At 54.5% G+C, this 11,556-nt stretch overlaps 2 protein-coding genes across 2 annotated transcripts; both read right to left on the bottom strand.

Annotated features, from left to right (window-relative positions):
- Positions 1 to 616: 616 nt before the first annotated feature.
- CSUI_007633 (uncharacterized protein) lies at positions 617 to 2,674 on the bottom strand. The gene has a single exon (XM_068067778.1). The coding sequence runs from the start codon at positions 1,713 to 1,715 to the stop codon at positions 1,515 to 1,517; it is 201 nt and encodes a 66-aa protein (XP_067920249.1). The 5' UTR covers positions 1,716 to 2,674; the 3' UTR covers positions 617 to 1,514.
- Positions 2,675 to 3,801: 1,127 nt separating this feature from the next.
- On the bottom strand, positions 3,802 to 9,913 carry CSUI_007632 (uncharacterized protein). Its single transcript, XM_068067777.1, has 6 exons — positions 8,041 to 9,913; positions 7,173 to 7,259; positions 6,164 to 6,487; positions 5,152 to 5,325; positions 4,793 to 4,944; positions 3,802 to 4,073 (listed from the first exon to the last, which is right to left on the bottom strand). The coding sequence occupies exons 1-6, from the start codon at positions 8,443 to 8,445 to the stop codon at positions 3,830 to 3,832; spliced, it is 1,386 nt and encodes a 461-aa protein (XP_067920248.1). The 5' UTR covers positions 8,446 to 9,913; the 3' UTR covers positions 3,802 to 3,829.
- Between the last annotated feature and the right edge of the window lie 1,643 nt (positions 9,914 to 11,556).

The following is an 11,556-nucleotide window of genomic DNA, read 5'->3' as shown; positions in this document are numbered from 1 at the left end:
GTAATTGCGTTGTCGCGGTTGTGTGAATGCGGTATCTCCGCGTTTCGCAAGCACAACAAACACGACTTCAACTACCACCATCCATGTTGAATCACCCATTCTTTCACATCTCACTACTTGAACCATTCAAGCAAGGGCCAGCACATCTCCGGAGAGGAACAGAAACACAACAGCTAGTAAGGCAAGACTGATACGTAGTGGAGGCAATATTAGATCACAAGGAAACTCGACAAAGACCGAAGTACCTAGTTAAATGCCTAAAAGGCTCAACGACTTGGGAGCCCGACGATCACCTCACGAATGCACGAGACTTAGCACTACAAAGACGAAGTAGGCTCCTTAAATAAGGGGGAAGGGACGTCAGAAGTTACCACCTGACACGAGTCAAAACACGCTAGCCCACGACAAAGCCGCTAGTATTGGGGGCACCAGAGAGCACGCGCACACGCACCAAAGCCGCACACGTGCTCACCCCACGCAGAGGCACCAAAAGGAAAGGAGACACGCGCATGCGGGAGACACCCCCCCCAACCGGAGACACCAGGCCAAAAGGAAGGACCGGCCCAGGCCCAAAAGACGCAAAGAGATTCATTATTTCGTTGCTTATGATGTTGTGTGCACGTGAAACTTAAGTGCTCATCGGGAGCCCAAGCTACCCTCGGGTTCTAGGATGACGTGTTGTGCGTTGGTGCGTGCCCGTGTGAAGAGCTGCTGATAACCCCTCACTCGCACGTATCCTACTTCCAGTTGGAGGACATACTTGGTTAGCACACCATCAAGTATAACAGTTCTAGTCTGGCACACACGCAAAACATCACTAGTGCATCCTCGACCACGGGTGCAAAACCACTACCGAGAAAAACACGTGTACCTCAACAACACCGATGCCTGACAAAAAACCAGCAAGGGTCAGTCCTGAACCGACAATCGACGCGGCAGATGTCAGCGAGACCGAAGAGCTGACTCGCAGACGTCCGAGAAAAACATCGAAGCACTCCCCAAAGCCAGGCCACAATGCGAGCTACCGAGTGCCAGGAAAAGCAGCGAACACAACGGCTTTTCTGAAAGCTCTGAGGAGAATGTCACAGACTGGCGCTTAGATACGGCAGATGTTGATCCGGCGGCTGTGATACCTGTCCTACTGGCCTCCGCTGGCTACGTCCGGACCAAGGCAGGCCGGAAGGAAAGTTAGTCCAGTGTGACCGTACGGGCAAGAGTGAGACCTGACCCCTGCCAGAGAATATTCCCCGGTCGAGGGCAAGTGATACCAGGAACGACAACCGCTACGCAAGGGTTGCAGTCTTCGCGCACAGTGAATCAATTCGCCACGTTGGTGTTAGCAAAACACTTCCTGTCACCGACAGCACGGCACGAACACCCCCCAAATCAAACTCCCAAGGCGACCCACGGCACGTATGTTTGCAACGCTTCTGACCGAGCGAACAGGAGAACAATATCCTACTGGCCTGTGCCCACGCGGTCACTAACGCCAGGCGTCAAGCTGCGAACTGGAACTATATTACCGTCTCAGGTCTACAGTCGTCGCTTGTGCGACGCCGATCCTCACAACTGCTCTCTTTCGACAAGCTATTGGCGTCGCCGCGCAAGCATTGATGGCTCAGTCCGTTGAGCCGGTTGTTAGCAGGGATATCGTCAAGTCCGGAGTAAGCTACCATGATGGTGGCGATTGTGTCGCCTCTTCTCAGCAGTCTCATAAGCCTCCGCTGCCATGATTCATTGTCGCAGCCACCGCGACGGTGCGGAGGGTGCCGCTGCCCGGAGAGCTCTCAGTTACGCCGTCTTGATCCCCTGACGTTTCTACACTCCACGCGCAGCCGGCTACCTTATCGTGTCATGGTCGAAAAGTCCCACGGTTTCTCGGTTCGCGAGACAGGCAACGGCCGGACTACGTAGCCATATAAAACCGGCGCCGCTCGGCGTCCGAGCACGTCAAATGGATGTGTGCAGACCGCTATTCACACCGACTAGCATTCACGGTCTTTCCGCGGCTCTTCTGTGACGGAAGTCCTGGCCCTGAGCAGCGCAGTTGCGGAGCAGCCCGCGTGTGTTCAGCGATGTACTAGAAACGGTGCTGGCCACGGACCGCGGCACTCAACACTAGCTCGCGACCTTACTCGGCCACCCCGTCCGAAGGGCTGACGCACACCGCTTGGGCGTGGGTGCAACGTCGGTGCTGACGCCGTGCAGCCAACATCCGAAGCCGGCAAGCTTGGGAACATTGTTCATAACACACACCTCTCACCAGCGCGTCTCTTCACGCCGACGTCCGACAAAAGACCGTTGACCGGAACTGCCATGTCCTGCGTGAGAGGGCCTGTCTGTTACAGTACAAGCCATCAGCCACGGGTGGAGTGTCAGCAGTGGACAGGAACCGGAGTAGTTAGCCCCGAGGGGCCACAGAAATTGCCGTCAAGCCCTTCCGGGCCGACGAACGGGAATTGGAGTAGTTTTCAACTAGCAATCATCGCGCATCCGCTAGGCGTCATTTGCTGCGACATTGCCCCTACCGCAAGGATAGCAATCTGTATACCGGGGGGTCTCCACCCGGGCGGTGCAGGCACGGCACATAAGCCCGGCGTCCGACGTGTCCCACTTGAAAAGGCAAACGTGACACTCCGGTGGGAAGACGTGGATAACGGCGGAACAACGGGAGCGCCCAAGAGTAAAAGGGAGAGAAGCCACTATAGAGCCTCGGCGTTGCCTCTCACCGGTTTGCCTGATACTTCTTTTTCACGGGGCTAGGCGCTCCTTGTTCTCCGAGACTCCGTGCCCCGAGAGAAACCCGACACAAACAGAGCCAGCTTATTCGTCAAAAGCCAAGATAATGCTAATCACGTTTGGGCTTGTCAGTGCCAGGCGCCTGATACCGAGAAAAACGTTACGACGCCTAATTCTGTGCACCACTCCGAAAGGCATTTGTTCGCGGTACCGTACAAACGCTCAGTCTCGCACTCCCGCCACGACGACACTGAACGATGATGTGTAAGCACAGGGTAGATCGCTCGGACAATAATGGCGCGCACACCGCCTGACCACCTGAAGGAGCGATGACTTACGCAGTGCCTTCTTCCGCGCAGTGCAGGACAGATGGATGTTCGCTACTTATGAAATCGGTCAATCTGAACAGCCAGAGTGTTGGGCGCCAAGGTTGAACCGCCGAACGGAGTCCACTGCGGGGCTCTCTCCTCAGTCGGTTAGCGAATGCAGACGGCACTGCTCTCCTCTTCTTAACAGCCGTTGGCGAACTGCTGGGCAATTGCTGACATCCGCTAATCCTAGAATGTAAAGCAGAAGCTACGGGCGGACTGGAACCACTGAGACGATAGGCGAGGTTTCGACGTAATAGCCATCCGTTTGCTCGAGGTCCCAGCATCCCGCTGCAAGCGCACCGACAGTGCGAATGATTTCACAGCAGGTGCGAGAGCTACTCTCTAGACATTTCTCACTTCAGAGCAGTACTGCGTGGTGGCTGAGAAGCGCTGGTACGTCCCGAGTGAAGATGCTGGCTGATCGGAACAAGTAGGAGAGTGGAGCGAGGTGCTACGAGATGATTCCCTGTGTAGCGCTTTGACGCGGATGGGCACGCTGCCGTACAAAGGCTCAGCCTTGGAGAGCTGCCAACACGACGCTGAGAGCCGATGCCTAGACTCAGAGAAGGCCGTCCGAGAACAATAATGCCGTGCACCCCGGCGGCAGTGTTTTTGCATGTACCGGAGCACATACACGGCCCGGCAACAACAGAAATTTCTGTGTAAAAAAAATTATCTTGATACTTGTTTGGTGAGGGCACTGCCGCGGCCTTCTTGAGTTACAGCTGGAAGGAGGCGGCGCTGACGAGAGGAGGGCTGCTCCGTCTGGGCTGACTGGCGGGACTGGATGCACCACCCGTATCGCCCGCTTCATTCTTATTGATCAGGGAGCTCTCAAGAGTGTTCCGATGGGAAGGGTCGGCGGCCCAGCGGATGACGCTCCTGCACGGGTCGCCACCAGACGACGGACTGGGAAGGCTTGTCCCGGACGTGGACTCGCCGTCACACTTGAAATCCCAGATCCTGCGGAAAGAGAAAATAGATGAAATGTGAGCAGGGGGACACCGTTTTCGGGGTCCGCGTATACCGCGCACAAGAGAGCAATTCTAGCCCAGGCCACAGGCATTCGGCAACGATTCACGGTGTGCCGTCAGACCCACACTCCGGGTAGCCGGCAAAGAGAACACAAGTTGTAGTCTTGAACAGCGGCGGGATTGGAAATCTACACAGATGTACTGATTCTCGCGAGACACTGTCTACACAGCTCGTGACAATGAATGATCACACCTGTCCCCTACACGCCGGGCTAGCACGCCTAAATGCGCGCGGGCTGCTTTGCACCCTATGTGCCGGACAACCAAGAAATGCTGCCCGCGAACAGCCTACTCGCATCGACGGACCACTTCTTTAGAACAGTGGACTGCAGCTCTCTCCGGGCACCGTCCTGCTCACTTGGTCTATCACCTTTTTCGTGGGCCGGAAGGCAAACACGCGTTGTACATGGAGGAACCCAGTCGAGTCAACATAAAGAGGTGCGCCATCAGTAACTCTGGAGATGGGCGGGAATCACGGACTTCAGAAGGTGGTTCGTCCTTTGCTACAGCGTCGCTGGCTCGAGACGCGCGATCTCTATTCCGTAGTGAAGCAGTGTGAAATGTGATGCACCCCTCCGGTGAAAAACGGCAGGCCCCACAGTGATGCAGCAAAATAGGCGACGTTAAAGCGCTTGCGTGTGAGCTTACCAAGTAGCAACTGCAAGCAATACGACTCCTCCAGACAACACCCACAACGCTACTGCGACGACGGAGTCAAACTGCCACCAGATAAACCCTGCGGCACCAGCCGTGGCGGCAAGGGCGAAGAGTCCGCAGTTGAAGAAGACAAAACAGGCAGACTGCGGAAACACGAGCAGACCCGCAATAAAGAGACATCTCGTGAAGTGAAGCTTCTCTGTCCATTTCGTCACACAATATATTGCAGCGTGCTTGCAGCCGAACGCATCAAAGTCAAGGGTCCTGAAGCTCTGAGGCCTCCACCGTGGGAGAGGCATGCGCTGGAATCAACTTGCTGAAGTGTCGATGAAACACTTGGACCAACATACCTGATTGGTGCTGCACGTGATCGCCGTGATAAAGAGCCAAAACCAGATGAGTAAAACCGTGATTACTCTGAGCAGCCAGGTCAGCTTGTTAGACGCATGCGTCTCAGCGACGTATTCGGCAATGAGAGCCTCGGGGCTGTAGTCACCTTCGGCCAGGATCGCCACTGTGCGGTTCTGCAGAGGCAGAACGGGCAGCATTTTCCGAAGAAAATTGAATGTGCCAGGATTGCGGGAAAAGGTGTGCTGTGCAGAACCTCAGTAGAAATCGATGTGGAGAAACGCCGCCCTGTTCGTTCTCAGAACCACCACCGCGGTACGTTAGACTGTGGTGTCCACAAGACGACCACGACAAGAAAACAACTCAGCTGTCTCCTGGTCTACCCAGCAGAAAACATTGTTGAGGACAATGCAGTGGTCTAGAGCGTGTTTCTGTAGGGCCCTGGCTGCGCTGGGTACAGAAGAGCGCTTGGAGACGACTGTGTAGCTCGGCTTCACATCTGGTAGACTGGGGTCGCAGAAGGCTGCCTATCGACAGCGGGTACTCAGTGACGAACATCCAGCCAGGACTGAAGACTGGGGGAGAAGATCCCAAATAAGTTTAGGCCCCGCCCGACCGGCTTCGCACTAACCCTCTTGAGAACGTCACGCCAGACAAAGGCTCCATCTAGCCCGATCGGGAGGTACCTGCCAAGACTGCCTCCGAGAAATTGCAGCCGCCCGCTAGAGTGTGTCAGAATCTTACAGCCAGACCAATCTCTCTGTCGTGCTACCATTTGCCTGAGTTCAGCCAGTCGCTTTGAAAGAGAACGCGCTTCACATCAGACTCGAAACCGCGACCGGGCAACTCGACACAGCATCCGGGGGACGGCAAACAACGCCATTCTCTGGACAAACTAGCTGTCGCCCGGCGTGTACGGACAATGAGTGCACGGCAGCGTTGGACCCTAGATCAGTGCTCACCTTTTTGTTACCTTGTACCGGTAAGCTACTGCGTCCTGGTGACCAAACTGACCTGAAGTGCCGGAGCGGGAAATTCGTGAATATAGCGATCGTTCCCGAGAAAACCAACGGTTTGGAGACCGATGAGACTGACGTGTGTAGCCATGCTTCCCCAGAAGGTGACCCGCACGTCTCCAATCCTTGGATTGTTGGGGTCGCCCGTATAAAGAGCATTGTTCTTGACTTGAGTATTCTTGTAGTCTACCGACATCGGCGGCCTAGAGTCGGATGGTTCGTAATAGCCGTCATCTATCAACTGTAGCTGCGCCTTCTTGCTGAACTTCGTGAGCATGTGAGCGGGGAGCGAGAAACCGCCCGCTTTAAGGCTTGTAGAGAACTGCAGGGAGACCGGTGGACACGCAGCGCGAATAGCAACACGGACATTTTGCCCGAATATGTTGGTACGGTTTTGAAACGGTAGGGTTAAACCAGCCCCTCATGCACTGTAGCGGTTTGCCGGATACCACAGAGGACAGCTCTCCCCCAGCTGCCGTGCGCTCGACTGTTCGTGAACCGGTGACTAGACAACAGCGACCCACACATCACCAGCGTAGAGCTATACTGAGTAAGATACATTAGATTGATGGGTTTAGACCGGTGTAGTGTGTCCCTGCTAGAAATGACACACCACCAGCGTGATTAGCTAACAGAGTCTCGGAAGTGCCGCCAGCTTCAAAGGGGTCATCAATGTCCTGTGGGCTACACTTGGCTGTCTTTAACTCGAGATTGTGCCCTCAAGTGGCTTCGAATAGTTGCGCGTGGAAATCTGCAAGTCAGGCAGCAGGACGCCAATCCCTCTTGGCATCGTGTGAAGGCCCTCAGCCAAGCAAGCGATTACTCCCTCGGGTCGCCGCCTCGATATTTCTGTGCTTCTTTCCAATGTAGTCTGAGCTACAAGAACGGATATCCACTGATATACGGTAAAACGAGTACAGTTCAGACACTCTGCAAGCAGGTAAGCCAGAGATACGTTGATTGATCTGATTTACGCTGCCTGCTTCAGCACTTTCATGAAAGCCTACCACTCGGCCTCTGCCTGGGATGACAGGGAAGAATGCTGGATTAGGCTGGCCCCGGACCAGCATACTCGGGATCTGCGAAAAGTCGACCTGAACAATAGCGGACAGCAAGCAGAAATCTTTGAGAGACACGTACACGAACGGTGGCAAGATCGAAAGCGCACTGAAGATTCCCGTTTAGTTCAGCACTGAGAAAAATGAGTCGACAAACATTGTCCAGCCCGCTCATGCTGATGACGAAGTGAGCCAGGATTCAGGCTACGTAACGCCTTCGTGACCAAGTTGAAAGGAAAGAAAACCCTGCCCCGATGACGCATACAGCCCCGGCAACACGATAGCTAGTCGTCCCGGGGTGACGAAAGGGATCGAACACATCCGCGGTCTCCACCACAACAGCGTCACTCCGTAAACCTTCACTGAACGGGAACATGGTTCGAGCAGAGCGCGTCGCAGCTCTCAAGCCTCACAACAGATACATGCGATTTGACGATTGAGAGGCTGATACTGTCTGCATCGGAAAGACGATAGCACGAGCGGCATTTACAGAGGCACCTCGGAAGGAAAAACGGCAGACTTCGAGAGCGGCTTAGCTGTCTGTGTCGTTGCGGTTCTCGAAGTAAACTGCTACTCGTTTGTTCTCAATGTGTCTTCCTAATAACGCCTCTGCCTATCCCTACCACGACGAAAATGTTTTTCCAGTGGACTGGTTAACTTCGCTACACGACTGGCAACCGGCAGGCACGCCCTTCCATGTTGAAAAGAAACACAGGCAACCAACAACTACTTCCGAGCGGAACAACAGCCACGCACACCACGCGGATGTGCACTTTCGATTCCACGGGTAGACATCAGAACTGCGGCTGAGGCTTACTAGATGATCAACCCAGTCTCCAGCAATGTATGGTCCCAGCCTTCCCACTTTCTGCGTGTTCTGATAAACTTCTGCCCTGGTCTCGAAGAACACCCCTGTGAAGTGAGCAACGTTAGGAGAGAATGCAGAAGGAGCGAAGAAGGAGTCGAGTTCCGTCAAAGGGCAGTCGATGTGAACAAGTTTCCGATCGTTGACAGGGAGAGGTGAACACGGCGACGGGACGTAACCTTTAAGTAGCGGCTGCAGAGCATGCATCTCCTCAGCATAATGATGCTCTCCGTAAAGCGTGAGTCCAAGAGATGCAACGCTCATTAGAAGCGAGCACCACCACACGCATCCATAGAGTCGCCACCACCGACACCCGCATTCATCGCGGTCCGGCTCGCACAGGGTACAGCAGAACATCGTGGAAGGCTCAAGCCGAGGGACCAGAAGCCTGCAGCCGTATTGACGAAAGTGAGAGCAGCACCTGTCAGTAACGTCTGAGGAACAGGAGCCACAGGATCGGAAGAGAAGCAGTGGCTGCGGTCCAAACACAGATCCGCTTGACCAACGGCCGAAAGTTCGAGAGGGCACCCGAAGCTTTACCTGCAGGCACACCTTACGAAAGAAGCACCGCGGGGTGCGACCGACAAGTGAGAAGAGAGGAACCAGCGCTTTTGTACTGATCCTCAGTAATCTTGTTCCCGGCTCATACAGAGACAGACACGCAGACACTCAGACATCCACTGGGAGGGACAGAGCCGAGCCCTGACCGGCGACTAACAAGTATCATTTCGAAGGATCCGCGAATCTTGCCACACATGCGAAAGAAAGCTGACATGGAAGAAATTCGAGCTGCCAGGTCAGCAAGAAGGACGGGTGCAAACAGACTACAGACGTGGAGAGGGGTCCGGGGAAACAAAGTGAAGAAGAAATCTGATGTTGAATCTGTTTGTGTCGTCCTAAGGGGAGGGCATCTGCCTGGAGAAGGAACACGTGCTAGGGAGCTAGGGAAAGGGCTTGTCTAGTGTCGCGCCATCCGTGAAACCGAAGCTGAAGACGAAGGTGCCGGCACAACGAGACCGTCCCTGCCTCACGTTAATGAAACGGCTGAAACCAATGTGGTTTCTGCTGTGTTTTTTTCAACCGTAGGAGGAACCATGTCGGCTGATGCAGAACCGTCGGAGGACAGGTTACCGACTAGGAGATGCGAACGCCGCCAGCTCGGCTGCGCGTACGGTTTCTCGTCGGACGCGCGCTGAGGTCACTGCGAAGAGAACAACTTTTCTAGAAACGGAACAAAAATCTCGCGCCGTCAGCATGAAAAATGCAAGGCTCCAAGGCAGTGACTGCTCTTTATTGCTGACGCTGTCTGTCCGAGATGAAACCGCGCGGGACAGTGCAAGCTTCGTTCATGCGCGTGGTGGACGAGTCTTCCAGCTAGCCAATAGCGGGCCGCGCTCGTCGATGATGGGGACGAACAAACCGAGCCGTGCTACTGTTGCAAAACGAGGGGACAAGCCCGCCCCATGTGAGAAGGGAGAATTCTCCGTCAGTGAGATTCGTCCACTGGCGCCGTTCGGAAAGAGCGCTTGCAGGGCTTCGTGCTGGCGTCTTCCTCGGTCACAGCTGATGTTTGCGTCGTCCTTGTAGGCGATATCTAGCTGGAGTTGTACGCGGTACCGAGAAAGGCAGAAACACTTGGATATTTCTTCCCCGCAAGCCTCCTACTTGTCAACACCACTATCTGTTGCCATGGCTCCACGACATCTTTTCTTCGGCACTCACCCGTTGGGCGGGTTCCAGTGCAATGGCTGGAGGAACGCTACGGGGACAGACCCCGCATCCTGCTATGGGAGACTTCTCGGTTGTCTTGTACTGGGAATCAAAGTCCGGACAAATTTTCCACAACGCAGTCAACTGTTAGCACCCGTCAGGGCTTCTATGGGGACGCCGCCACCGTGCTCGAAAGTCACCGGTTCGAAAAGGAACCCTCATCCGCCCCGGACACAGTTTCCAACGGCACACTCCTCACCGGCCGTCTTCACTCCTCTAATCAACACCTTGTGACAGTTTCACGCTCCCGTGTTCGCTTGACGACTGATCTGGTGTGTCGAAATTCATTTGCCGCAGCAATTCTTTCTGACGCGTGTCCGATTGCAGTTCACTCTCGGGTGAACTCTCACTAGTTGTTTTTTTTCTCGTTCCCAGGAAAGCTCAAGCGAGAAACCGTTCTAGGCGTGGCAGAGAAAAACACTCCTGCTTTTGGATTAAACTCCACCGGATGCAGGGATTGTCATTTTATAGCAGGGTACAGACAATTAACATGTCTCGAAGTCTTTTTTGAGGAGCAAGTTAGATGGTTGCGGGCGGTACAACTGCATCCATACTCTGCGCCGTCCGAGCAGAAATTACCAACAACACCTAGACGGCGTTGCACAAACGGGACACAGTCCGTGGATCCTACGACTCTGGTGGTCTTCGGCGTATAAAATTGCGGAGACCGTTTCGCTAGCCCCTATCCACCGGGATGGACCGGTGGCCGTGATTAAAGCGCGCGCAGGAACGGGCTCTAGGACTATCAAGTTCGGCAAACTCCTGGGTATGTTAGAGATGCAGAATGTGAAAACAAGGTTGAGGATTAACTATACCGCCGCGCGTTCAGGTTGGGTTGTAAACTTGTCACTGGTATCTGGTAAAATTCTCCCGGACTGGACCATCGTGAAAGGTTCGTCTTTCCGTGTGGTCGTCAGAGCACTAACACAAAGCTGGCGACAAAGCTCACTCAATACACAGCGTCGCTCACACATCAGTTTGACCTGCAAAAAACCCCCAGAGAAGGAAAAGCTGCGTGCAGATCATTACAGTCACTACACCGTGAGGAGCTCCGTGTTACAGTACTCCACTGCTGCTGCCGCCGTCCACGCGCAAACGGAAGAACCTATCTGGAGCCGTTCACCGGATGGAAGTAGTTCCGAACTTTTTCTCGTTGCTCCTCTTCTCTAGTGAAACCTGGATGGGGGCGAGAAAAAGAACCAGGCAGAAAACTGTTGAAAAGTTTGCTGACTCGGCAAAAGGGTCAGGTCCCATCGGGATCCAGCCCTTCTATAGCGGCTTAAGGATCCTGCCTGTAGTGCATCGTGGGGTGCGACTTCGGGCCTGAAGAAACGGATCGCTCGATTGAGGCAAGCATTCACTTGGTCAATATTGACCATTTGCCACCGTGGGCTGCACGTGCTCGGGTCAGAAACGGCTCTCAAGGGGCGAACGAGTCGCACGTGGTGAGATGGAAGACGCTGTCATGTGTCCTTCCCTACACTTTCCTGTTCGCCTATCCACCCAACTGTTTCGAAAGTTGCTGAAAAACACCCGGCACCAATTGCTCTCTCCGTGGCCTGTCTCCTCTTTCTTCGATGTCGGGTGGGTTTGCCATGGAAATTTCTCATCGGGTGCCGAGGCCAGGCACCCGATGGCTGGTCGGAGGGCTTCCCCGCTGACTGCGTCGTTTCAGAGCATAACAAAGGCCACTACTTG

Source organism: Cystoisospora suis (assembly GCF_002600585.1).
Source record: "Cystoisospora suis strain Wien I chromosome Unknown contig_4088, whole genome shotgun sequence".
Taxonomy (NCBI): Eukaryota; Apicomplexa; class Conoidasida; order Eucoccidiorida; family Sarcocystidae; genus Cystoisospora; species Cystoisospora suis.
The sequence above is the reverse complement of the archived record's forward strand: the minus strand, read 5'-3'. Positions and strand labels throughout refer to the sequence as shown.